At 35.1% G+C, this 27,912-nt stretch overlaps 1 protein-coding gene across 3 annotated transcripts in view; it reads right to left on the bottom strand.

The window, feature by feature from the left end:
• Positions 1 to 27,912, bottom strand: part of VPS41 (VPS41 subunit of HOPS complex) — a 169,907-nt gene that overhangs the window by 29,057 nt on the left and 112,938 nt on the right. For all 3 annotated transcript variants that reach the window (XM_039336737.1, XM_039336738.1, XM_039336740.1), the window contains exons 12-21: positions 25,368 to 25,497; positions 24,343 to 24,458; positions 19,964 to 20,020; positions 11,147 to 11,208; positions 10,811 to 10,892; positions 7,891 to 7,983; positions 5,792 to 5,919; positions 3,161 to 3,305; positions 1,611 to 1,652; positions 1,437 to 1,487 (exon numbers count right to left, since the gene is read on the bottom strand). In XM_039336737.1, the coding sequence (XP_039192671.1) occupies positions 1,437 to 1,487; positions 1,611 to 1,652; positions 3,161 to 3,305; positions 5,792 to 5,919; positions 7,891 to 7,983; positions 10,811 to 10,892; positions 11,147 to 11,208; positions 19,964 to 20,020; positions 24,343 to 24,458; positions 25,368 to 25,497 (906 nt within the window). The remainder of the gene's footprint in view (positions 1 to 1,436; positions 1,488 to 1,610; positions 1,653 to 3,160; positions 3,306 to 5,791; positions 5,920 to 7,890; positions 7,984 to 10,810; positions 10,893 to 11,146; positions 11,209 to 19,963; positions 20,021 to 24,342; positions 24,459 to 25,367; positions 25,498 to 27,912) is intronic.

The raw sequence follows: 27,912 nt of genomic DNA, 5'->3' as shown, positions 1-27,912 counted from the left end.
ATGATTATAATCTATTAATTGATCATTGTAATGTTAAAAACCCATTTATATAGGTTTCAATATATACTTTTTGATGCATCAAAGTTAACCAATTTTTACCTTAATTATGCTTGTAATTTCCCCCTCCCCTCTCCAAAAATAATTACTCTGAAATCTGTAATGGAGATTCTGAGACGTTGCAATGCTCTATTATTATTCTATCTTTGCTTTGAGTCCTGATGTAAAATCTGGCTCTGTTAATTACTTTGCACAAAATTGGCCTCTCTAGCTTATGTACAACTTGCATATGTAGAATAAGTTGGCCTCTGTAGAAATTTAGTTTAGCTTTTCCCAGCCTGCTAATTCTTCCTCACAAATATCTCAGTTCCAAGAAAGTGGTATATGCAGGAGTGATGGCTAAATATAGCACTTCCAGATGAATGTCCATGAATGTAAGTACAATTTAGTATACTCTGACCCAGAGATCCTTTACTGGAACTGCTACTTGAGCGCATTTTCTCATCAAGTATAAGGCCAAGAACAATCATTTGTTGAAATTATATATTATGTGATCCTCAAGATCTTGTATCAAAGATTAGTCTACCCAAACAGATTTTGCAATCTCCTTGAAAGGTTCAGCGTTAATATAAATGTAATAATGGTGGTGTGGTATAAGAATTAGTATTATTATAATCTAGTACAATACAATAGTTTCATAATATTTTATGTTATAAAATATAATATAAATAATATATACATATATAATATAAAGTCACGCCTTATTCATGAAAGTCAACTTGGTGACTTTGGGCCAATCACTCACTCTCCAACACAACTCACATGGAAAAAAATGGGGGAAGGAAGATATGCTGGAATATTAGTCTTTCCCATGCCAATGATTTACAATGTGATGAACTAAGCTTCTGTATCAGCCAGAATAACTACATCTGGAGGATTAGGGAAGGATGGTCTGTGCTATAATTGGCTAATGCATTATGGGATTTAATAAGCAGAAAAACTAGCAGTAAATAAGCAACCCAGGCTGATCCACAATATTAAACAGGGTCAAATCTGATTAAGATTTTGAGGCCACCATAAAATCTCAGATTGATTAATCAGGGCAAATTTTAAAAATCCAGAAGGAGTCAGTGACAAACTGTCTTTATTGACAAGAAAACAGCATGGACATTTTCAGGAATCAAGCTTAACTTGATGGTATCCCACTTGGACACTATACTGAGATGAAACTAGCATTATTGCGATGTTAGACAGACTCAGTAGGTTCTCTTGGCCAACCGCGTGCTTTTCTTTAATAAAAATGGCTAAATTTCTATCTTTAAATATTCTATACCACTATAGTATTTCTGTTGCTAAAATTGGACTATTTAATTGTGCCACTGTATAGAAGGATTTTTGCCTCTTATGTGTTAAGATAAAGAACAAACTAATATACTTACCACATGCTGCAGTTCAGGCCTATCTTTTAATTCTTCCACAACTTTATCAATCTAAAACCAAAGAGCATTAAGATTTAAAACTTAACTGTTTTTCTGACAAATTACTTAGCCATTATTTATAAAAGATGATAGGGCAATCATCCAATAATACCATAATTAGATGCTTAAACTCACAGAGATTTTATCTTCATTATCCAAAAACATGTCAACAGCTTTCTAAAGGAAAAAAAAAGAAGTCCATGATACAGAACAGATAGACAAAAGTCAAAATTTTAAATGTTTACAAACATTTACAGACTGATGAGCTGTCTTGAAGAAAAATGGCATAGCTGTGACATAATGGCAGTTGCACACCCAGGAAGAAGAATGATACAAATACTGGTACAAAATTAGATGGTAATGATAGGATTCTATTGCAGCTTAGGAGAGCCAGTTTGATGTAATACTTAAAGGCACTAGGCAAGAAAGCAGGAGAGTATGAGTTATAGTCCTGCTTTAAGCGCAAAGCCAGATGAAAGGTCTTGGGCCCTTAGGTCTCTCTCAGACCTTTGAAGAAAGCAAGGGCAAACCATTTCCAAAACTCTTGTCAAGAAAAACATAGCGACTTGTGCAGACAGTTGCCAGGAGTGAAGACTGACATCCATCCATGAAAAAACAACCTATCCTCAATTGTAGCCTACGGTTAAAATATTTGAATTCTGAAGTTCACTATGAGTTCACACAGCTGATGCTTGATAGCAATCAAAAAGCTGGTTTAAACAACCTAAATCAGTCACTAAAGCAAATTACTTAGGAAAGGTGAATGATAGTAGATTTCAGCCTAAGTCATATTTGATTTTTCTTAGGGAATGGAATGTGAAAATCTACATTCTTTATGCAGCTCCTTTTACTACAAATAGAAGTTCAAGGCTGAAACACATAACAATGTATTTAGCTTTTCTTAACCTGGTGTTTTTCTGTATGTTGGACTGCAACAACCATCTTTCCCATTCATACAAACTTTTACCAGTACTAAAGAGGAATACTGGGAGCTATATTAAGAACATCAAATTTAGGAAGACTATCATGTTTATTGGAAAAAAATCACTGTAATCTGACATTTCTGTCACTTGAGTTTAGCTATCTTCATTCCCTCAAAAATAATAATACTGGGGAGGAAATGGAGAATCTCCAGGAAAACCAGAATTGTTATCTCTTGAATCAAATTATATTAGCAGAACTTTTACAAACAGATTAGCCAACAGCAAACAGAACAGAATGAAAAGATTCATACTGCATCTGTGTGCTAAATTAAAATATTTTCCTTACTATTAAACAGCATGGCTCACTATCTCCCATGCTCATTTGAAAAGACTATTGGATCCTTTAAGAAAATGCCTGTTGTTTAAAATAGTTTATGGACTAAGCTATATTTTTTTACCATTTTGTTCTTTCAATTTGGGAACACTTATATGACAATTATGGATTAAAATAAAAAAAATTAAGAATCTCCTCCCAATATAATATTATGTCTTTTTCCTTAACCCAATGTATCTTTTCCACTTCTAAAAAAAATTCAGAAAAAGCAAGCATTATTGTTAGTACCAATTATGTGATTGTTATAACTAATCTACTGTTATCTAACATCATAATAAAAAGCTCAGGTTGTTAAACTCAGTTTATTTTTATCTGCAAGCAATCTTAAGGAGAAAAAAGTGTTAACATATACTTGAAATCCATCATACCTCTGAATCAAACTCCATTAGTAGAACAATTTTGTCCCTGATGGAACTGAAAAGATTGTGTTTGTGGATCAGCTGGAAAACATCTTTATGTCTCAGTGTGAGGTAAATTTCAAGTGCCTTTCTATAGCGCTGGTCATAGGTATACCTAATAAGAAAGATCATATGCTATGAATAGACTTAGATGTAGGCATTTTGAGAAAGCAATCCAATAGCACAGAAATCATTTGGCTAAAACATCCCATAGTTATTTGGAATAACAGAAAACATTTTCTGCCTACATATATTAGAAAAGTAATAGGATGTCACTTTTTCCTTCAATTTTCTTCCATATAGACCCTCAATGATCCTTAGCCTTTCTGATTAAGATATGCTTCATGGATAGTAAAAACCTTAAATAGTGCAGGCAAACCTGGGGTATTGTTAAGGATCTATTCAGGCATTTTTGAGAAGACCACGAAATAGAAGGACATATTTATATGTGGACCTTGCTGTGTAAAAACTTAAGAAAATGAAACATGTTTGAAAAGCAGTTTCCTTCAACCCTCCAATAACTTGAATATAAAAGAAAAAAAAACTGCAATCTGGAATATTTGTTTTTGTACCATGATTTCTGTGCTGTGATTTTAATAATATTTTCAACAGAATTCCCTTTCTCTGAATCCCTTTAATTCTTTATTAAAACTTCATTTTCCCCATTAAAAGTTTTATTTTAATATTTAAAATAATTAAAACAGAACAGATTGAAAAAGTAAAAAAGTATCTATCTACCTACCTATCTACCTACCTACCTACCTACCTATCTCTTACCTGCTTAGGTCTGTCTGTCAGGTACAGTTTTCACTGTATCAAGAATTTTGTCCATTGTTCTTAAAACAGCTTCTCTGTAAGTTATTTCAGGTATAGTGCAAATGGGGAGAGGTGAAAATGGAGTGTGGGTCTTACTTTTTTCCCTCTCAGTTCTCCTGGAGCTGAATCTACATATTTCCTATTGAGCCTAAAAAAACACACCTCAGAGTCAATCCCAGAGCTGAGCATTTCTTTCCAGCATAAGTAACTAGCAAAGATCTAGTGACCAAGGCAGTCTAAGAGTCAAGTTGAAAAACACAAAGAGAAAAAGTTGGATGAAACAACAACATTGGGAGGTTCTGTTCAACAGAATCTCTCAATGCTCAGTAACGTATTAAAGTCAGGTAGCACTGGGTTCACCCCATTCAAAGTAGCTATGGGAGTGAATTCATACCGATGTCAGAGCTTCTAAGGGAACCTACCTCCTCAGTATCTCTAGCTGAATGGATGGATATCCAAAAGCCAGTAATTAAAGCCAGGGAGTCACAAAAGAAGCAGACTGACCAAAAAAGAAATTTAGTATTGGGGATAAGGTATACCCATCTACCAAATAACTAAAGCTGAAATAACCCTGTAAGAAACTAAGTACTAAGTATATAGGACCCTCCCCAATCGTTTGGATTATAAACCCAGTTATTGTCGAATTGCAGTTACCGAAAGTTACCGATTCTTAAGAAGAATCCATCCAGTGTTCCACTGCAGCCTATTAAAACCACATTAAAGCTCTCACCTAAGACCAATTGGAAAGAAGCCCCTCCTTGTGTTATAGTGGCTGGTAAGGAACATTATGAGATTAATAAAATACTGGACTCAAGACATTTTAAGGGGAAGTTACAGTACTTAGTGCAGTGGAAAGGCTATCCCTCTGCTGATGCTGAATGGGTAATTGCCATAATGTTAATGCAGACAAGTTAATAAGAAGGTTACATGCCAAATACCCTCAACGTCCGAAATTGAACGCTAAGGATTTTTGAGTAATGATGATGTTTGTGTTTAATATTTTTCCAGGAGATCAGCTTGTCAAGATTGGATCACTTTATTGCCTTCTAGTTTCTAACACTAATCAACTTGCCAACGAAAGGGGGGGGGAAGCAAAGAGAGGAAACGGGCTGCCAAGAAGCCAAGCACAAAAAGTGAGAACCTGCAAAATGCCAAGGTCAGTACTGCAAGTGCTCACTTGAGAAGTACTATTCCCATAACAACAACAAAAATTGTAACATTGGACAATGTGAACACCCGAGAGATGGGGGCAAGGGAATCTATTGTTTAATTTGGTAAACTTTTGTGCGGAAAAACCCAGAGCTGGTTTTGCTACTTCAGTTGCAAGATGGTGTGTCCAATAAAGTTTTACTCTTTGGGACTCAATTGCCCTTTTTTTGGGCTCGTTAGTTGGACCATTGACATAAGTATTAAGGTTGATGCAGCATGAATAATAGCATTCATGAGTGTGGATTGCAAGAAAAAGAAGCAAGATATCAAATTCTGATACTTGGGAGCATCTTAATTAGATTTTTCTTCCCTTCCTCACAAATTTTACACATGAAAAACTAAAGTACAATAATACTACTTCTAAAACAAACTTTCTGTTGATATAAATATTTTCAAATGAAACTTAATAAATATTTGAACTTCCACCCACAAAAGTAGACATGGGAAGAAGTCAAACTAGATTTATGTAGAAAAACATATTTAAAATTCTGATTATTGAAGGAAAGAACCGCAACTGGTTATTTAGATGATAGTCAATTATGGATATCATTTGAATTCATGAGTCAACAGACTTACAACTCTGCTAGAGTTTTCAGCAATGTCCTGTTCTGTGGATCTCTCTTCAGATGGTCCAATACAGCATGGACAATGACTGGATTGTTGTACAGGTTCCCAGGCCATTCTTTAATTAAAGTTGCAAAACCCTTGAAATAATTGAAAACATGTTTTTTTTTTTAAAAAAAATGTTGTATATGCCCATACATCTTTTTCTTTTGTTCATTTGTCAATTTGGAACAAGGACTGTCTTTTTTAAAAAAAAATTGTAAGCCTATACAATAGTTGAAGAAAGAGGTGGCTTATCTAGGCATATGAATGGACATTTGATAAGTGATTTCTTTTTATTTGTCAAGTTGTAATGCCGTGCCTGTGGTCTCCTTAATTTTAGATCCTGCTGTGGGAAAATCTCTAACCTCAAAGGCTTGATGATAGTCTGCCCAATGACTGGCTTAAGCAATTTACACTTTGGTGTAATATTGGTTGGAAAATAGTTGCCTGTGCATACCCAATGCAATTAATTATTTAAAAAATAATTATAGCATATAGCATCATATAATCCACACTATATGAGAGATGGCTTTATTGGAGAGATAATTTTTGCTTGTCCATAAATAACTTAGATGATAAATATCATAATTAAGCATTCAAAATCACACTATACGTTCCCCTTTTTAAAAAAGAATTTTACTTGCAACAGTATTAGTGCATTCTAGGTATTTCAGGTGAGAACCAGTTTAGTGAAGTGGTTAAAAAAACAAGGAGACTGTAAGTTTTGGTCTTGCCTTAATTATGAAAGCTGGCTGAGTGACTTTGGGCCTGTCACTTTCTGTCAGCCCTAGGAAAGAGGCAATAGCAAACCAATTCTGAAAAATCTTGCTAAAAAAAGCCAGTATTCAAGAATTGGTCACAACTGAACAGAATACAAAAAACTTGTACTATGCTGTGCTGTGCTGTGCTGTACTATACTGCACTGTACTATTATATTATACTAATATTGCTTTGCTCTCTCTATAAAAAGGGAACAAACCCCATACTCACTTTCTCTTATAAAATTATCTAGTTGGGCAATGAAACAATTAACCTTAAGGAGCACCAAGCACTCCACTAATCATATATTACAGAGTTTTTATTACTCATTTAACCAAATCAAACAAAACCAGGATACCTGAATAACAATTACTGCCTCTGAGCCATATTATTAGCTTTTGGTTCAATAGCACCCATCTGATGTTTCAAAACAGCCATAAGACGTGGCTCTACCAGATGGCTTGGGGACTCAATGATGGCTTCATACTGGAGGTAGTTGATTAATTAAAACTTAATCTCACCTCCCTACCCCCTGTGTGTCCAGCTCCTGCCTTTCCTATCTGGCTTTAATGGTTTATAATTATCAATGATTTTATCTGCCGTGTACCATGACTATTAATTTGAATGTCTTTTCTGCTTTAATGTTTTATGCTGTAAGCTGCCCAAGTTTGTTGGATCTGAGATGGGTGGCAAATAACTTTTCTAAATTAATTAATTAAAAGACTGGACACTTTAGGCTGATCAAATGTACTAAGAGAACAACAAAAGTCATCATTGTCACCTGGGCAATATGAACCTTGGACCAATTCAGCCAAATAATCTTTTTTTTTCTTTTTAATACTATTGTAGTCATATTAGGAATTGTCTCCACAATTCCAAGTGGGCAGGACACAAGTGCAAGGACTGCTGTCTGCACCCAGAACACATATGCTTCCTTCCTGTTTTCTGGAGATCATTCTTCACGGAGAGCTCTTTCATTTTCTTGGGGCTAACCTATATAGAATATATGCAGTTATGATATCATCTGGTGCTTTAAGAATGTAGGAAGAGCAATTATTGTCTATTTCTCAAAAGCAAATACCACTACAACACACACACACACACACATACACACAAACACACAGTGGCAGATGGTGGCCAAATGATACTGATTACATTGTCAGGTCAATATAAAATCTCTCCCATGCTAGCAGTAATACCCCATAATGGTCCTGCATGTCTCATCCTAATCTCTGTTTTACTAATATAATGACAAGTTTAGAATTAAACTGCTGCTCTATTCAGTGATATTACAATAAATAATACTGTACCTCATAATCGCTCTCTAGAAATTCATGCAGAACCATTTCATAAATGAAAGGCTTTAGGATGGAATCTTGTCTTGGCAAATAGTGGCTAATTGCCTAAGGAAAGAAACAATTCAAAATATGCTTAATCTTTTCAAAGGTTTTAAGAAGCATTACCAATAACAAAGTCAGAGGGGATGATGATATTCCAACTGAGCTATTCAAAATCCTAAAGGATGATGCTGTTAAAGGGCTGCACTCAATATGCCAGCAAATTTTGAAAACTCAACAATGACCACAGGATTTGAAAAGGTCAGTTTATGTTCCAATTCCAAAGAAGGCCAATGTCAAAAAATGTTCAAATTGCACTCATTTCACACACTAGCAAAGTCATGCTCAAAATCCTACTTCGGCAATATGTGAACCAAGCTGGGTTTCAAAGAGGCAGAGGAACTAAAAATCAAAATTTCAACATTTGCTAGATAATGGAGAAAGAAGGAAGTTCCCAACCCCCCCCCCCATATACTTCTGCTTGATTGACTATGTTAAAGCCTTTGATTATGTAAATCAGAGGTCCCCAATCTTTTGAGCTCTAGGGACCAGTTCCGTGGAGAGAGATTTTTCTGCGGACCGGAGGAGGTGTGGTTTCATGTATTGCCTGCAGCCTGCGGCTAGGGCTTTGCTTGTTTGTGTGGACCAGTTTCTGGCATGCTGCGGCCCGGTACTGGTCTATGGACTGGGGGTTGGGGATCCCTGATGTAGATCATAACAAAGTGTGTCAAGTTCTTAAAGAGATGGGAGTACCAGACCACTTCACCTGTCTCCTGAGAAACCTATATGAGAGTCAAGAAGCAATAGTGAGAACTGGACATGGAACAACAAAATAAGAAAAGGAGTGCAACAGGGCTGTGTACTGTCATCCTGCTTATTTAACTTACATGCAGACTACATCATGTGAAATGCTGGGCTGGATGAATCACAAACCAGAATTAAGATTGCAGGATAAATATAAACAACCTCAGATATATAGATGATACCTCTCAAATGGCAGAAAGTGAAGAGGAACTAAAGAGCCTCTTGATGAGGCTGAAAGTAGAGAGTGCAAAAGTTGGCTTGAAACTCAACATTAAAAAAACTAAAATCATGTAATCCAATCCCATTACTTCCTGACAAATAGCAGGGGAAGAAATGGAAGCAGTGACAGATTTTATTTTCTTGGGCTCCAAGATCCCTGTAGATAGCCATGAAATTAAAAGATGCCTGTTCCTTGGGTGGAAGGCTATGACAAACTTAGACAGCATATCAAAAAGCAGAGACAACTATGGTTTTCCCAGGAGTTTTGTATGGCTATGAGAGTTGGACCAAAGGCTGAGCACAGAAGAATTGATGCTTTCGAATTTTAAAGTCCGTTGAACTTCAAGGAGGTCACACCAATCAATCCTAAAGGAAATTAATCCTGACTGTTCTTTAGAATCATAGTTACTGAAACTGAACTCAAATACTACCAAAATAGAGAGGACTGATATTGGGAAAGATTGAAGATAAAATGAGAAGGGATGGCAGAGGATGAGATGATTAGATAGTGTCATTAATGCAACGAACATGAATTTGGGCATACAATGGAGGACAGGCAGCTTGGAGGACTATAGTCCAAGGGCTTATGAAGAGTTGGACACAACTTAGTGATTGAACAACAACAATCAACATTTTGGAAAGGCAGTAATTTCACTGATAGGCTTTTTGGACAATCTACAAAGATTTTCTAAATTTAAAAGTCTTCTGGATAGCATAAGGCATTGCTGTTAGATGTTTATACTCAAGTTTTTGGTGGTAGAAATAATACATCACCCATGAATCCATACAACTTTTAGGGTGATGTGAAACAGAGGAAGGCAAGCAAATCTGAAAGGCTATTTTCTAATCTGGCAAAATGTCTGCCTGCTAACCTGCTCTCCCTCATAAATAGTGCTGTTGTCTTGCCATCCATCTTTAATTCTGTATGAAGGTGGCTGCTATGAGAAAAACTGCAGTTCTGCAATACTTTCGCACTCTTGAACAGAATTTAACAGCTCAAAAGGACTACCTACTGTGATATCTTAATAATATGCTTCTTTTGGTTCACTGAGTTTGAAGACATAAAATTTGTAGAGAGAATAAGGATATGCAATCAATACACATGTTCATAAATGCTTTCTACTGTCTGAGAAGTAACAGCCTTTTAGCAATATGCCATGGGCAATCTATTAACTTTGATGCTTGCTAACAAATATGTCCCTTAAAAGTTCCTGATCTGCTCTGCCAGTAGTCATAGTACATGAGTTCTTTCTAATCTTGGTAGTCTTTTGCAGTAACAACAGGCACAAAATCTGTCATGTTGGAACACAATTAGTTCCTGAATGTATTATTAATGAATCAGTGCTACAAATTCTTGAATCATGAGACCATAGGTGTCTACTGTGCCTTTAAAGACTTCTAAAGACTAAAGACTCTTGAAAGGTTACAACTCTTAGAAGTATGAAAAAGAATAGACAAACTCCAGATGGACATAATTCGGCCTCCATGTTTGATATATAAAAAAGTGTACAAGGAACCAACATATTATATTTTGTTAGTTTCATGTTTCAAAAATGGTTAATAGCATGTTTCAACTTTTTATTAGGCCATGAATATCAATTTATTTCATTTTTATATCCTAGGAAACATAATGCTATTTCTTGTATTTCAGTTAATAAACTTACCCTATTGTGCATTATGGAGAGAAATATAGAAGCATCCACATAGACCAACCACATGAGAAAATTACAGAATAAACAGATGAAGACAGATCTAAATCTAGTGGAATGAATTTTGAATATGCCCATTTTTAGGGAAAATAAAGACATAATGACTATATGATTTATTAACTTCTATATGTGACAAGCAAGCAGCGTTCAGTCATACAAACCTTAAGTTGCCCGATTTCTTTAAATCTATATACTTCACATTCCCATAAATTGGTATTTTTGCCAAGTATCTTCTGACATTTTCTGAGGAGAAAATATATAATAAGCGAAGTGCTCATAAATCATATTTTCAATGCTAAAATTTTTTCCTTGCACACTTTATCATTTATGAAATAATAGAGCAGTAATTTGAAATGAATTGTGATTACTTTTTAATCTGAATAAGGACACTCAAAAAACATAAAATTCAGCAACCATGATTATATATATTATGCGTACACACACACACACACACACACACACACACACACACACACACACTAAATTAAAAACATTACCTTGCTGCCAAATCATAATCTCCAATTTCTAATAGATGGTTTATGTATGCTAAACCTATATCCTAAAATAAAATAAAATTAGTCAAAATTAGTTAAAAGTCAAACATAGCACTCAGTTACTTTGTATTCAAGTAACCTGTTTGTTAAATATAAGGATTTAGTTTATCACTGATAGTATACAACTTTACATATTAACAAAAATACTTGTCAAAAAGTATTGTTAAAATAAAGTTTGAAAAACAATGGGCTCAGTTTGAATATTATGTTGTTTGTTCAGTCCTACAAATGGTCATGGAAAAAGACTATGCTCTTCATCAATTCTTTGGACATAATTGTGCTCCCTTTAGTACTCGATTATTATCCACATATAACACTGAAGATAGTATAGGCATGAAAAAAGAAACACAGGATCAAATTTTTGATGAGTTTCAAGATATGCATCTTCTTATCCAGACCTAATTGCATTAGATTATAATGATAGAATATATTCTTATTATATACATGACTTCATCTAAAATCATATTTTCAGATATAGGACAAATGAAAATGATGACTCAAGTTAAAGTATCATTTCTCTATCATATGTGGAGAAGACAATGGAGTGTGAAGCATCCAAAGGAGGTCAAAAATAGTGATTTTAATTCAAGCATAAATACGCATATTATTCTCCTAAACCAGTGTTTCTCAACCTTGACAATTTTAAGGCATGTGGACTTCAACTCCCAGAATTCCACAGCCAGCAATGCTGGCTGTGGAATTCTGGGAGTTGAAGTCCACATGCCTTAAAATTGTCAAGGTTGAGAAACACTGTAACATTTCTTAGAGAAAAATCAGCGTTTAGGAAGAGTCTTTTGAAGTGAAAGACACCAAGCTCCCTATGCAAAGCTTATTATCTTCCCCTTTCAGCTCTGAGACAGAATCTATGTTGGCAAGATGATTCTGAGAAGAAAAAGTATTACAGAGAAACAAGGCATTATTACAAAGGATTAAACATGCCATCATTCCTGCATATATAAAATGCATTCTTTTCATGCTTCTGTGAGTTCTGTCTTCTTCTTTGATATGTCCAAAGTATTTTACTTCAACCATTCCAGGCTATATTAAACTACCATCATTCTTTCTGTAAGTAAATATTGTTTTACTGTTTTCAAATGATAACTTTATAACAAGCTTTGAAAAATGTTTTTGTTCCTGGAACACTGCCTCCCAGTAGGAGTAAGGAAATCTGAAACATGTTTTGTTGAGAATGGGGTGGGCTATAAAAATTCTATATTTTTGTCAGAAGTATCTCTATTCCTGTGCTTGCTTCAATTAAAAGCTCTATGAGGACCATTTGCATGTTCAAATGAAAATACAAATTAAGCCCCCCAAAACCCCCTGTATTTTCTTGCAAATATATTACTATGGCTTCAAGAATAGTTACAGCATTAAAATAGTTTTCCTATTTTGGTCATATTGAATCAGATGAAATAATACAGAAAGTTACGAGCACCATTTACCATTTGTGTGAGCCCTTAATCCCACCTCTGAAGAATACAAAGATTTTTTTCACTCTTTTATTGTTCCATGTTCTCAGAACACAACGTTTTTGTTATGCATATTTGTAACAATAAGCATAATCAACATTCAGCAAGATTGTGATTCAAGGATACTTGAAAATTTGATAGTTAAACAACCTTATACCTAGAATATAACTTTGCTCACTGGTGCCTTGCCAACTATCTATGCCCTTTTTTCTTCAGTCCTCTGATAATATTATTCTAGATCTCTAATTAACTGGATACAAATATAGACCCAGAGGATGAAAACAAGTATTAATCAATAGCCAGTATTCCCTTCCTAGGGAACGTGCCGGAGCAGATGATGGTCAATCAACTCTAGGATGTATGTATGAAACTGATTTTCTAAATTCATTTTAACTTGCTTTCAGACCTGGCTATGGAACAGAAAATGCTTTGGTTGCTCTGTAGGATAACCTACAACGGAAAAAGATAGGGGAAATGTAAATGCCTAGTCGTTCTCCTGACTCCTCTCAGTGATTTTTCTATACCACTGACCACGGTATTCTGCTGGAAAGGACAGAGTATCAGAATTGGGATATGGAGGCACTATACTATGGCAGTTCCATTCCTACTTGGATGTTTGGATTCCAGAATGTAGTGTTGGGGAGGATACTCTATTGTCTCATGGTGGTTGGGTAATTGAATCCTTCAAACCATTTTATCCCCTATGGTTTTTAACATCTACATTAGAGTCATGAGAGAGGACATCAGGATGAGAGTTGAGTTATTATCAATATGTGGATAATTCTCAGTTCTATCTTTTCTTTTTATCTAACACATGAGGCAGTTGATATCCTCAACCAATGCTTGGGCAAAGTAATGAACTGGAGGAGCATTAATAAATTGAAAGTCAATTCAAGTTAATGGTAAAGATATTATTTGTGGGTGGTCTGCCTGTCTATCTGAAAGATGCCCTGAAGAAGTCTGTGTCACTGTGTAAGAAATTTTATGAACTGGAATAGCCATAGCAACAAACCAGCCAATGAGAACTGTTTTTGATTAAGACGCAGTATTGGCTGTGTGAGGCATGTGATCCAATCTAGGTCTGGGCGTGTCTTAGTTTTCTCTGTATTGTGTTTTTTTTTATGAAAGTTTTTTATTTGTTCCATATAAACATTTTAAAAAAAGTATACAATACAATTTTAAGATAAAATAAACATTATTACGACCTGCGCACTCCCCCCAGGCTGCGTCCACCCTCTCTTAAAACATTCCCTACTTCCCTCCTCTTTCTCACCTCCCATCCTACTCTCTTCCCCTCCCCTTCTCCTCTCACTACCCTACTTCCTCTCTACACTTGCCCACCTCTCATCCCTATCAAACCCATGAACGCAGCATAAGGGGAGTGCCCAGGCCGCACCCCTATAAGCAACCGTTATCTATATTACACTTACCCCCCCACATTTCCTCCCTCCCACCCCCAACCCCCCTCCCTTCACTTCCCAGAGTAGAATACAGGGTTAATAATTAAAAGGATTTATAATAATAAGAAAAAAAGAAAAAGAAAAAAGAAAAAAAGAAAAAATAATAATAATAAAAAAGGAAAAAAAAATCATACTTAACCTTTAACTCCAATAGCCTATAAGACAATTCTCTGTAATATTTACTATAATATTCATTCATAAAATAAGTGAAACTTTTTAGTTTTTAGGATCTAAGTGCCATCTATAGAACATTTTATAAAAATTTTCTCTCAAATTTTGAGCTTGTGTAAATTTAACATTTCTAGTCCAAATTGTCTCCCATAAATCCAGTGAAATCGGTTCCTGTATATTTTGAGCCCATTTAATCATACAATCTTTAACCAATTCTGTTTCCGAGTCTAACTCTAATAAAACATTGTAAATTCTTTTTATATGGGCCTGACTCTTATTTTTAATCTGAATAACCAATTGTTTATCTTCTAATGTTATTCCCTCTTTCTTATCTACAGTCCATCTATCCACTATTTGTAGTATTGAAACCATGACTGTAGAGTATTTTCTTGCCTTAATACATCTAGGGATTTCAAATGCCAATTCGAACCAGACCAAATTAACAATTCTTTATACGAGATTTTATCGAAATTTGTCCCCTTAGAAATTCTCTCAATTGCATGTCTGGGAATCCCCCAGATAGGTATTTTATAATTCAATCTGTAATAATACTTTTTCCAAACACGAAGTAAGGCATTCCTCAAAATATGTAATTTAAAAATCCGATCAACTTTCTTATTGAAAATCAGGTATGCATGCCAACCATATATTAAGTCCCAACCTTCCAAAAACAAAATATCCTTATTTGTTAAGTTGAGCCAATTGCTTAACCAAGTTAAAGCGGCTGCATCATAATATAATTTCAAGTTGGGTGCCTTAAGTCCTCCTCTTTCTCGAGCATTCTGTAAAATCTTAAACTTAACCCTTGGTTTCTTTCCGGCCCATATAAAATTGTTGATACCCCTTTGCCATTCATCCAAATTTGCCTCTTTTTCTAAAATAGGTATCATCTGAAACAAAAAAAGGAACTTTGGTAGAACATTCATTTTTACAGCTGAAATTCTCCCCAACAATGACAATTGCAGTTTTTTCCAGTCTTTTAAGTCCTTTTGTACTTTTCCCCATAATGGTTCATAATTATTCTTATACAATTTTCCATTTGAAGCGGTTAAATATATTCCCAAATATTTAACCTTTTTTACCACCTGAAAACCTGTGGCTTTGACCAAACTTTCCCTATCCTTAACTAACATATTTTTAGATAATATCTTAGTCTTATAATTATTGACTTTAAAACCAGAGACATTCCCATACTGTGTTATAAGTTCTAATAAACAATCAATCACTTGATTCGGTTGTTCCAAAATTAAGACCAAATCATCCGCAAAAGCCCGCAATTTATACTCATTCTTCCTTATCTTTACGCCCTTAACTACCTTTGATTCTCGAATCTGAATCAATAAAATTTCCAACGTTAAAACAAATAACAATGGGGATAATGGGCATCCTTGTCTTGTCCCTTTTTGAATATTAAAATTCTCAGTCAATCCCCCATTTACAACGATTTGTGTGGATTGTTGCTGATATATAGCTTTAAGTGCATGTAAAAAATTATCCCCAAAATTCATTTTCTCTACCAATGAAAATAGAAATTTCCAATCTAATTGATCAAAGGCTTTTTCAGCATCCAAAAAGATAAAAGCCACAGGAATCTGATTATTCTTATCCAAGTATTCAATTAAATTTATAATTTGTCTAACATTATATTTCATATATCGCCCTGTTATAAATCCTGCTTGGTCATTATGAATCAAGTCCTTCATAACCTGCATTAATCTGTTTCCCAAAATTTTTGTAAAAATCTTATAATCTTATAACATTTAATAATGAAATTGGCCTATAATTCTTAGGCTCTGTAAGATCCTGATCTTCCTTTGGAATCAGTGATATAAAAGCTCTTTTCCAAGAAGGAGGCACTTGTGTACCCGACATAATACTATTAAAAAGTTCCTTTAGAGGTTCCATCATTTCTTCAGATAAAGTCTTATAATACCTCAAAGTCAATCCATCTGTTCCCGGAGATTTTCCAACCTTTAACTGCTTAATAGCTAAACCAATTTCCTCCACAGTAATTAATCTATTCATCCCATTTTGTTGTTCCTCTGAAAGTTTAGGAAAATGCACAGATTGTAAATATTTGTCTATATCCACACCCTTTATGTTATCACTTGAATATAATTTTGTATAAAAATCTAAAAAACTCTTTTGGATCAAATTTTGCTGAAAAACCTCAGTACCTTTATATTTTACTTTCTCTATAATTCTAGCTTTCTGTTTCTTTCGTAACTGATAAGCCAACCACCTCCCAGGCTTATTCGTGTTACAGAAAGTATTATGTCTCATGTACGACAGATTAGTAGCCACCTGATCTGCCATCAACATATTAAATTGTTCCTTAAGCATCTTTATAGATACCTTTAAATTACTGTCAGTTGGATTAAGAACAAACTCTTGTTCTTTTAATTTAATCTCTTCTTCTATTTCTCTACATCTTTTTAACCCTTTTTCCCTAAAAACCTTATTCAATTGAATCAAAATTCCCCTCATATATGCCTTACTGGCATCCCAAACCATGGACATCGATGTTCCCTTATTTATGTTTATAGCAAAAAAGTCCTTTAAATGCTCTTTACATTTTTGTACAAACTCTTCCCGAGTAAACAAATTCTCATTCAATCTCCAGGGTCTTCTATTCCCATCTTCCAAATGTAATTCCATCCACACTGGACTGTGATCTGACAAAATTCTGGGAAAATTTTTCACCTTCCTCACTCTAGAAAGAAGGTCACTAGTAATCAAGAAAAAGTCAATTCTTGAAAATGATTGATGTCTATCCGAATAAAAAGTGAAATCTCTATCACTTGTATTCCTTTCTCGCCAAATATCAATAAGCTCCAATTCTTCTTTCAAATCAAAAAAAGTTTTAGGTAACCTAGTTCGGGTAAAAGTTTTAGAAGAGCTCCTTTTATCTATAGTTGAATCTAGAACCCCATTCCAGTCACCCGTCAAGATTACAGATTTATAATCCAACTGGGATATCTTCCCATGCAAAAACTTATAAAATTGTTTCTGTTGCTGATTAGGAGCATATAATCCAACAATAAGAACTTTTTTACCTTGTAATGATAATTCCACAAAAAGATATCTTCCTTCAGAGTCAGTCTCAATTAATTTAGATGGAAAATTTTTCTTCACGTAAATTACCACTCCCCCTTTTTTCCCTGGAGCTGGAGCAATGAAATGTGAACCCAAACGAGGATTCATCAAAATTTTGGAGTCCTTTAAAGTTATATGAGTCTCTTGCAGACATATCAAATCATTGTTGTGTTGTTTCAAATAATGGAAAATCTTTCTTTGTTTCTGTGGCACATTTAATCCATTAACATTCCAGGTCAGGAGCCTGGCCATCTCCACCGGCCTGGAGCCTCTGAAGCATGGCCTGCAGATCCACTGTCGAAGATCTTTTGGGTCTTGCCCCTCCCACAGGCTCTGTAATAACCATGCCTTCAACTTTATCTCCATTCTTCTGCTGCTGCTCTTTTTCTTTATGTTTATGGGCAGCTTGTGTCATCCTTTGTTCTTTTATCTCAAAATTCTGTACAGCTTGTTCCATAACCATCATTGATGAGGCTCCTGCCATAACAGGCTCTTCCATTATCCTTGTTTGTGGGGGTGAAGACGATCTTGCCTTTAAAATAGAATGATAAAAATCTCTTGCCTTCAGAACTGTAGTTAATCTATGACGTATCCCCTCATAATTCACTATTATTCCTCTTGGAATCTCCCATCTAAACTGGATTTGACGATGCTTTAATTCATCAGACAGAAAAGCAAAGTCTTTTCTGCCTCTTAAAATTTTGGGAGGTATTTCTTTTAAAATTATCACATCTTGATCTGCAATTTGAAACTTTTGTTTGTAAAAAGCCTGTATAATTTCATTACGAATAAATCTTCTAGAAAAGTAGATGACCACGTCTCTTGGTAAGTTTCTCTGTCTAGCAACCCGTGAGTTGACTCTAAAAAATTTTTCTATCTCATTCCCGATTATTTCAGGCCTCCAGCCCAGATTAAGAGCAATATCTTTCACAATAAGCATCTTTAAGTCCTCCTGAAGATTCTCTCTCAGCCCCCTGATACGCAATGCATACTCCATCTCTCTATATTGTGACATGATTTGTTCATCCTGTGTGATTTCTATCTTATTCTCTACCTCCTCCATCCTGGATTCCATTCTTGTTGCATTTTCAGTAATCTCCTCGATCCTGTCGTCAATCCTCTCTATGTGCAGAGCAAGGCCCTGAAAGGCAAAAAGTATGTCCTCCCTTATTTGCTTATTTTTAGCCTCCAATAGTTCTTCTGTAACAGCCCTCTCTGCAATTATAAGATCTTTTACTTCCTCCTTAATATCCAAAGCATGCTTTTTAAAAGCTTCTTGTAAATCTTTAAGAGAAATTGCAGGAGGAGGAGAGGGTGGAGGTGATTTTGGTTTCTGGGAAACAGGCTGGGTCATTGGGGAAGAGATAGTAGCTTTAGGAGGAGGAGGCAGACGTTTTGAAGCCATTTTCATTAAGTTCTAAGAAAAAAGATTCTTGTTTAAAAAAAAAAGGAAAAGAAAAAATCACAGTTCTTTTAAATATTCCTTAAAAAAGAAAAAAGATTACAGAGAAAAAAGAAAGAACAAGAAATAAAAAGACAAATTCTTGCTTCTATATTTAAAGCATTAGTCTGTATCCAGATTTTAACTTTGTAATGCAGATCAAACAAGAAAGACAATCGCCATTTTGCCTTTCACTTTCCCTTTCTTCAAAAGGGAAAGTAAACAAAAAAAGAGGGGGAAGATGCTTGCAGGAGTTAAAGTCACAATAAATCTTAAATCCACTTTCTCCTGGTTTGCTCCGTCTGCATTTGAATACTCACAAGCCTCCAAAAAAAGCAGATGTGGGAGCGGCGCCTTGCTTCATCCCAGAACTTCGGGACAAAGACGTCCTGGAGTGCGGAGTTGGCTCAGGCTCCGAGGGAGCTCTACCCTCTGATCCCTGAAATTATGGGGATCCAGGGGAGCTCTTACCTCTACCTGAGCAGCTCTTCTCTTCCCTTTCTCCCAGGGAAGAGATTCAAGCCACAGGACAGCTGGTTGTAAAAGTCCTGCAGCTTTTACACAACCCAGGAACGGGCTGCTTTGTGAAAAGCAGCCATCGTAGCTGCTTGATCCACAGGAAGCTCTGTATTGTGTTTTTCTGATCTCCAAGTTAAGAGTTGTTGATGTTTCCCAGAGCTGAATGAAACTGTATGTATCATGTTTATATATATTTTATAGATAAAGTTTTTCTAAACTATGCCTCTTGCTCATTTTGAATGTGTGCTTATTTTTTGGGCTTATTTTTGTGCTGGAAAGCTGTAAAACTGAAACAGTCTGCACTCATCCTAAAGCACAGGTTCACACAGTTTAAGGATGCACTTTGATTCATCACTGTCACTAGAAGTCCAAGGAGTTTTAGTATCAGCTTCAGGTGTTTTTAACAACTGTGATCTTACCAGGACTCTGGTTACTTTTCAGATAGACTACTGCAGGGCATTGTATGTGAATCTGCCTTTGAAAATGATCCACAAATGTCAGTTAGTTCAGAATAGTGCTGAATAGTAATGCCCATAGACACTGTTTATTATTCTCTGACATATCTGAAGAAGTTAAATTTCAAAAGTCAAGTTTGTAGACTTACCTGAATCTTGTGCTTTTTAATAGTCTTCTGACTGATCTCAGCTGCCATCAAAGCTTCCTATATAATTAAGTAAAAATGTTATCTATTGAAAATTTCAGTAGAAAAAACATAGATATCCCTTTGTTTCTTGTATATTCTGCATGAAAGTACTAGAATGTTTAATCTTATGGTAAAACAAATAGCATCAAATTTCTAATCAACAAAAGCAATTGATAATGCCCCCAAAATGATTTTGGCTTTCTCTGGATTCACTCCATGTTAATATCTCAGAAGATTGGCACTATATGTAGTACAATCAGAAGAAATCCTTTTTTAAACCAACATCTGCATTAGAAAGATACCTTAGTCTTGATTTGTTTTCCTAATGTTTCACTAATGTTGAATAAATGTATTCTTCATTAGCTGGAAAATTATTTTTCATCAAGTTTAATTTGTGGCTCATTTACTACATTACTCCATGAATCCATGATATCAAAAGGAAGTTAATTTATTGCAACTTAAAATGAGAAGTGAAAGCTTAATTTGGATTACAAGAAAAACGATTAAAGTGCATTAGTACTAGATCAGATTATGTGTAAATATATAACTATCCATAGCTTTAAGGAAAATCCAGTTTCCATAAAAGACATTTGTCATTTATTACGTATCTTAAAATTTCAGATAACATTAAACAGCATAATAAACCTGGATGCTTCATCTCTTTGCACCATGTCATACCTTTGATAATTGAAAAATCCAGAAATTATTTAAATAACATCAATGGCTAAAACTGTATAGTTTGAAATTAAAAGCTATGCTATATCTGCAGTCAGATAAACTATTGGCACTAAGTAATTGTAGCAAATTACCAACACTTTCTACTCATTTGTTTCATATTTTATATTGATTATCACTCTTATCTACTATCTCAGATTCAAAAATACTGCAATCTGAGTTATATTGAAGTTTTCCTTTTTTGTCTGTACTATAGAACCTTTGACTAGTTCCTTCTTGGAGTCAGGTGCTGGTATAAAAATTTAATTCTGGCCTTTCAGACCCTAAAATGCAGTGTTCCTACCTATTTGTCTTCACTATGATCCTCTGTTTAGAAATTTATAGACTTCTGGCCTGACATTAGTCACAAGCTTCCCTGGCTTTTATATTATGCATAGGTTAATTTTATTAGATTTAATTAGCTATACACTGTTAGTAAGTTTGCATAGTCTAGCTCACAGGTTGGCAACCTGCAGCTCAGGAGCCGCATATGGCTCTTTGAGCCTTCCCCTGCAGCTTCTAGCCTCCTCTGCCATTTGCAGAGAGAAACAGACAGAGAGAGGCACTTGCGCTTCACTTTTCTTTCTGTCTCTCTCTCTCTCTGTGTATGTATGTAAAAAAGAGAGTGGCCTCATCCTGTTCGACAAGCCGACAAGCTTACTGGGCAGGGCTCCTGTCTTGGCTGCGTCTCTGAAGGAAGCAGGAAACAGGAAGGGCAGGAGAGAGCTAACTAGCCCAGCTATACTGGTTCAGGAATTCTGGGAGTTGAAGTTCTTGAGTCATAAAAGAGCCGAGGTTGCCTATCCCTATGCTTGTTGGAGAACAGCTTGAAGCCGGCTTGCCAGGTGAGCAGAAGATCGGAGAGAGGGAGAGAGGGGGGGAGAGAAAGAGAGAGAAAGACAGAGGGAGGGAGGGAGAGAGAGAGAGAGAGGAAAGAGAGAGAGAGAAAGTAAGTAAGTGGGGGAAGAGGACTGGCAGACCAAGGGCAGAGAGAGGGAGAGGGAGAGAGAGGGAGGGAAGGGGAGAGGGAGGGAGGGAGAGACAGAGACCCTTTGGACATCTAAAATGAAGATAACACTGCATATATCCTTTTTTACCTTTATGATTGTGTGTGTGTGTGTGTGTGTGTGTGTGTGTGTGTGTGAGAGAGAGAGAGAGAGAGAGAGAGAGAGAGAAAGGATATATGCAGTGTTATCTTCATTTTAGATATCAAAAGGGTTTTGCGGCTCCCAGTGTTTTGTTTTTGGTGGGAAATGGGTCCAAGTGGCTCTTTGAGTGTTTTGTGTTGCCTACCCCTGGTCTAGCTTGTCTACTCTTTATTGTAAAGACTTGTTTGGTATATTTTAATTAACTGATGTCCCTTTATTTTTGTGCTTCGATTTATGTATAATATAAAATACTAATAGTACATTTCATTCTAATAGTACTCATGACTGTTATTGACAAGGGTAGTCAGACATTTTTAGAGGCACAAAATGCAACCAAAACAAAGATTCTATTGTTTAGATAAAAAAAACAAGCATATGATAGGGTAATGCGGTGGGGATTTGGCCTTTCATTGGGAGTACTGATGAGAACACTACTTGTGCTCCTAGCTTCTTAACTTTATTGCCTAGTTGTTTGTAATCTCTTACTATTGTACTCAAGTTCTTTGTTGTGTCATTCATCCCAACGTGGAAGAGAAAAGGGTAGTAATCTGTAGGCCTAATTATTTTGGATAGGTTCTTAGCCACATCTTTGATTTTTGCTCCACGGAGACAACATATCTCTCTGGATTGTATGTCCGGTCTGCAGATGAATGATTCTGTTCCTTTGAGGATAGAATCTATTACCAAAACTCGCCCTCCTATGGGGTTCTTTTCTGTTTATCTCAGATGTGTTCGTTGATGTGACTTTTTAAGGGATATTTGAAGTTGTTTCTTTGCTAGGTGTCTGCATGTTTTCTTGGGGATGCTGTGGGTCTGTGTGTTTCCATCTAAAGGGAGAAATCAATTGCTCAGTTTTAATGGGGCTGCTTCTGGTTGGGTTGGATTGGGCAATAGGGGTTTGTTAGATGTCTGCTGCTTCTTTCTTTGAGTATTGTGTTTCCTTCTATGTGTGACATACCTCCATTTGTCTTCCTCCAAGGGTTTATCAGTAGGGTCAAATCCTCTGGAGTTATTTATTCATTATTTGGTTCGGTTTGGGTATAGCTTTTTTTCGTAGATTGGGGCTTGGCTAGAGTTGCCTCTAAGTGCCTTATTTTTTCCTCTAATAGTTCACATCTAATACATATATAATTTGGGTGTTCTTTGGGCATAAGCACATACATGGAACATGTATTGCATACCACAATAGTATTAGTTGCCTGTTCCATGAGTTTATTGTTTGAAAATCCCTTTTTGGTTGGTGGATGTGATTTGCTTTTAGCCTTGTTTCTTCCTTCTCTGATCTAGGTAATTATGCCTGCTTTTTTTTCTATCCTATATTTCATCGTTCTGGTGAAAAATATCTACATTTTAATAGCTTACTATAGCGCAGGATGTGGCACACTATATCCCATAAATAAAATTCTAGTGTTCTTCAAATTATGTACTATTATAATAAAAAGAACCAAAGTTATATATACTATTACCAGTTTATCTTATGCTGGATAAAGAGTGGACAAAACTTCAGTTGACATTGATATTCCAGAATCATTTCATATTGAAATGAGTTATTCTTTGGATCAATACAAGGTAGTGTGGCTTTTTAAAATGAGAATCAGTTCATGAAGTAGTGGTAATCATAATATTTTGAAAACTAAAAATTACAATTATTTCTGGTTCATTACTGCTTAAAAAAGGAGGAAGCACATTTATCAGGATTATTTTCTATTATTATTATTATTATTATTATTATTTTCAAATATGAATCTTTACTTCCTGACATCACACTGTCTTTCAGATATTGGTATCAAAAGCTTGAGTATGAATAAATTATTCAAAAGCCATGTTCATCTACTTTAAAAATATTACCATAAGGATACACATGGAAATGCAAATATTTAAGTGAATGTGGTCCTTTTACTGTCTAACTGACATATCTAAGTAATTGTATTATGTTAATTATGAGTAAAATTGGTACATTTTGGATACCACATTCATACATCTCAATTAGGGATAATGGCAGATGCATGGCATGTGCATTGTTATTAACAAACTAAACCTATGTATTTGAGGTGTGTGTGTGTGTGTGTGTGTGTGTGTGTGTATGTGCCTTTGAATCATTGTCGAGTCTTGGAGATTGCTTGGAGTAGTCCCTGCAAGATTTAGAGATGGCTTGCTGCTGTTTCTTCCTAGGGCTGAGAGAGAAGAACTGGCCCAAAGTCTCCCATCTGCTTTTGTGCCCAAAACGAGACTAGAACTTACAGACTCCTGGGTTTCTAGCCCAAAACTTTAACTACTAGAGCAAAATGGCTATCTCTTATTATCTCAAGTTATCTAAATAAATAAATGTAACTAGAAATAATATAATTTAGTCTAAAACCACAGCACCTATAATTATATTAAAATTGCTAAACATAACAATAACTTTTATTGTAGCAATTAGAAAATAGAGACCTATTTTTCCCATGTACCGTTAAGAAGGAAAGATGTAATAATTACTTCATATTTTTTTTTCTCCAAGAGCCATTCAATATGATCATCTTGATCTCGTTCTTTGGCCACTACCACATCACTCGGGCTGACAATATAAAAAAGTGATTCACCTTCAGAATATTCTGTAAAAGATAAAACAACTGAATCAATTTCCTCCCAAATATCTAGCACTGCAATATAGTCGTGGAACATTGACATGTGCAACCAACTATACAGGATGCTTTGTATGAAACTCAGCATTATTCATACTGCAACTCTCTACAGCAGCCTCCCTCATTCACAAAATAATACCTCAAAGGGGAGGAAATCACCTGCAAATACTAGATTTTACCAACTTACTTAAGAAATTATGATTAAGAGCCTGGGAGCAATTGAACTGATCCAATATTAGGCATAAAGAACCATGACATCAATTTCAGAACAAAATCTTCTCTTTAAAGTGTGACAAATCATCAGTTCTCAGATATTTAAACTGAAAAAACAAGTTACTCAGCAGTGAACTGATTCTTCAGATAGTCCTCTCTATATTCACATGTGGATTCTGCACATGTGCAGATTTTCCCTTTTGGAAACTTTTTAGAGGAATTTCTAGCAGAAAATCCTGAAAGTATCACAAGGAGTATCACAATGAATGGTAAAAAAATTCAGAATCTTCTTTGGAAAAAAAAAAAAAGAATGTTCCCAAAATTTCCAGATGTGATAAATGCAAGGAGAACTGAGGAGAAACATGGGATCAATATACTTTGAAGCAGGTTTTGCCTTAGTTCTCAGAGAATCTCAAGGAGGCTCTAGGCAGGCACTTAACTCATACATGTGATTAGTAGCAATTACAAAGGAAAACATATGATAATATGATAAAGTATACAGTAAAATATATGATAAATATATGATATGATACATATTGTAACATTTGATTTAAGATAATATAGATTGGAGCAATATCATTCTTATCTTTTTGTGATAAATAGGTCAATTCCATGATTATTTTAGAATGTAGTCTAGTAAAAATTAGACTGAAAAGAAATAGTTACCTAAACAATAATCTCGGCATTCATTTTCTTGAAAGCATCTTACTGTGAGTGCATCGGAAGATATTTCTTCACAAGATTCAGGAAATGGTTGAATTATATCAAGTCTTGGTCGGGCACAACATTCTCTTTCCTGCAAAAAGAAAATAATACTCAGCTTTCAAAATGCTCATCCTATATTAGTGATCTATTGGAATTTATTAATCCCAATTGCAATTGTCTTAAACAGTCAGTTTCAACCCAACAGTCCATGTAGTCAAATATAGTATTTTACTTTGTCAGATTTCTTTAGTGTATAAAACAAATGTTTCCATTAATACCTTAAAATCTCGTTTCTGATCAAAGAAAGCAGAATATACAGAGATAATGGGAATGCTCAGGATTTATGAAAGTTAAAAAAGCATTGGAACTGAAACTTTAGATAATCTGTCTTTCATTTATACAATACAGTCTTTGAGTGGAAAACAATGATTTAACAACTAAAAATAAACAAATATTGTTTTTATAGTAATGATTTGGACAACTTTTTATTGCTCATACCTTTATAGCTTTATAACCTGATATTTAATACAAAAAGACTTTCATAGATTTGCTGCTTTCACTGCAGCAAAATATCAAGGCTATTCCTTCAGTATATTCTTAAGATAATTTTTCCATGTAAATATATAAACAATATCAAATGTTTTCCAATGGAGTTTCACAACATGAATATTAAATACATTTTATAGACTCCAGTTTTTATTGATTTGGAACTTTCATGATGAGAAATGTAGTCTAATTATTTAAAAAATGATGTGTTGTTTAGCTATCTCACTTGATGCTAGCAAAATTCATATAACATGCCATATAGGCAATATCAACTTGTCAAAAAGATGACAATGCAGGCCAAAACTCTATACACCACAAATATAGTACACCACAGGTATACTATATTTCATCCCAACTTTCACTGATAGGATTCAACTTCATTTTGTAGCTTGGTTTTTTTTTTCTGAGACTCAGTCACCGAAAGGGTCTACAGTACTATTAATTTTCCTGGGAAAAACTGCAACAGTGTCTTTGATCCTTTATTTAAAATAATAAAAAATAACAATCTGGCCATTCTGCAAGAGGGCTAGAAGCAGACCCTATTGATTTCAATAGAAGAGTATCACTTTCATTTTGAGTTAATGTTGTTTCATCGCTTAGCAAAAATGTGCACCTATATGTTCAAGCTTACTATAGCAATGACTATCTAATGTCAGTTCGCTATCAAGGACATGAAAAGAATAATCTAAATTTCACAGGCTTTTTCTCTTCTATACTCCTTGCATTTCATTTTGTAGTGAAAACAACTGTCATGAAGACTTTAGAGAGTCTCCTGAGAAATGCTAATGATTCAATATTTTCTCTGTATATTTAGACATTTTCAACTGAGATAGACATTATCAAATTGAGACAACTATATCAAATAGTTCTTGTCTCTATGTCCCTCATTGTGTCTATAATCATTTGAGAACAATTATCTCGACAGACTTTATTTAGAAGAAAGTGCAAAATCAGCACAGTCATTTCAATCAAGTTTTAATTCCTGTTCAACTGTCTGCATCACTGTGTACCTATTGGACTTTGCACCACTTGAGCCTTAGAGTCTCTAGGTTTTTTCCCTCATCCTCTTCTTACTGTCACTGAGTATTCACTCCACTTTCTTCAAATATTTAGGCAGTGATATAAATGAAATCCTGCTCTCACTTGTTTTCCACATTTCCCCTGCCTCCCCAAAATCTGCAAGTGGTACTGCAAAGGGATGAAGACATTGTAATTACTCATACCATTTTATTTACCCTTTGCTACAGGTTAAGAAGGTTTGACTTCAGTTTGCTATGGCTTTATTTTCCGATTTGGCCTCAGGAATATTCAGTACAGATGGTCTTTGATTTATAACCACAATTGGAACCAGAATTTCTGTTGCCATGCAAGGTGGTGGTTGGCATACCTGATTTTATGATCTTTTTTCCCCCTCAATTGTTAATCACTACAGTTGTTAAGTGAATCATGCAAATACAGCGTTTCCCATTGACTTTGCTTGTCAGAAGCTGGCTGGGAAGATTGCAAATGGTGATCACAGTATGCTTTTTGGCTCAGCATATTAAGCATTTCTTTTAACTTGGAAGATACTAAAATGCAAAGTCTTGCAAAATATGAATTCTTTATTGCTGTCTCACAAAATAGGGAGATACGGCAGTTAATAGCATGCCAAAATGCTATTAGATGATAGTCCTGCTATTTAACATTTTTGAGGAATCCAAATATGAATATAAAAAGGAAATATTTCTGTTTAGGAACCAGTGGGGAGTATATATCTTAGACCAGGGCTTTTCAACCTTTTCACCCATTGTACCACTTTTAGGATATGGCAACATCCGAGTACCACCAGTCACCTAGCAAGGTGTCAAAAACTTGATGAGAAAAAAAAAGGAAAAAAGTGATAAAGTACAGGTAGTCCTCAACTTAACAACAGTTTGCTTAGTGACTGTTCGAAGTTACAATGGCACTGAAAAAAGTGCCC

Source organism: Crotalus tigris, unplaced genomic scaffold, assembly GCF_016545835.1.
Source record: "Crotalus tigris isolate CLP2741 ecotype Arizona unplaced genomic scaffold, ASM1654583v1 scf7180000017666.379230911805:20528666, whole genome shotgun sequence".
In the NCBI taxonomy this organism is placed as follows: Eukaryota; Metazoa; Chordata; class Lepidosauria; order Squamata; family Viperidae; genus Crotalus; species Crotalus tigris.
The sequence above is the reverse complement of the archived record's forward strand: the minus strand, read 5'-3'. Positions and strand labels throughout refer to the sequence as shown.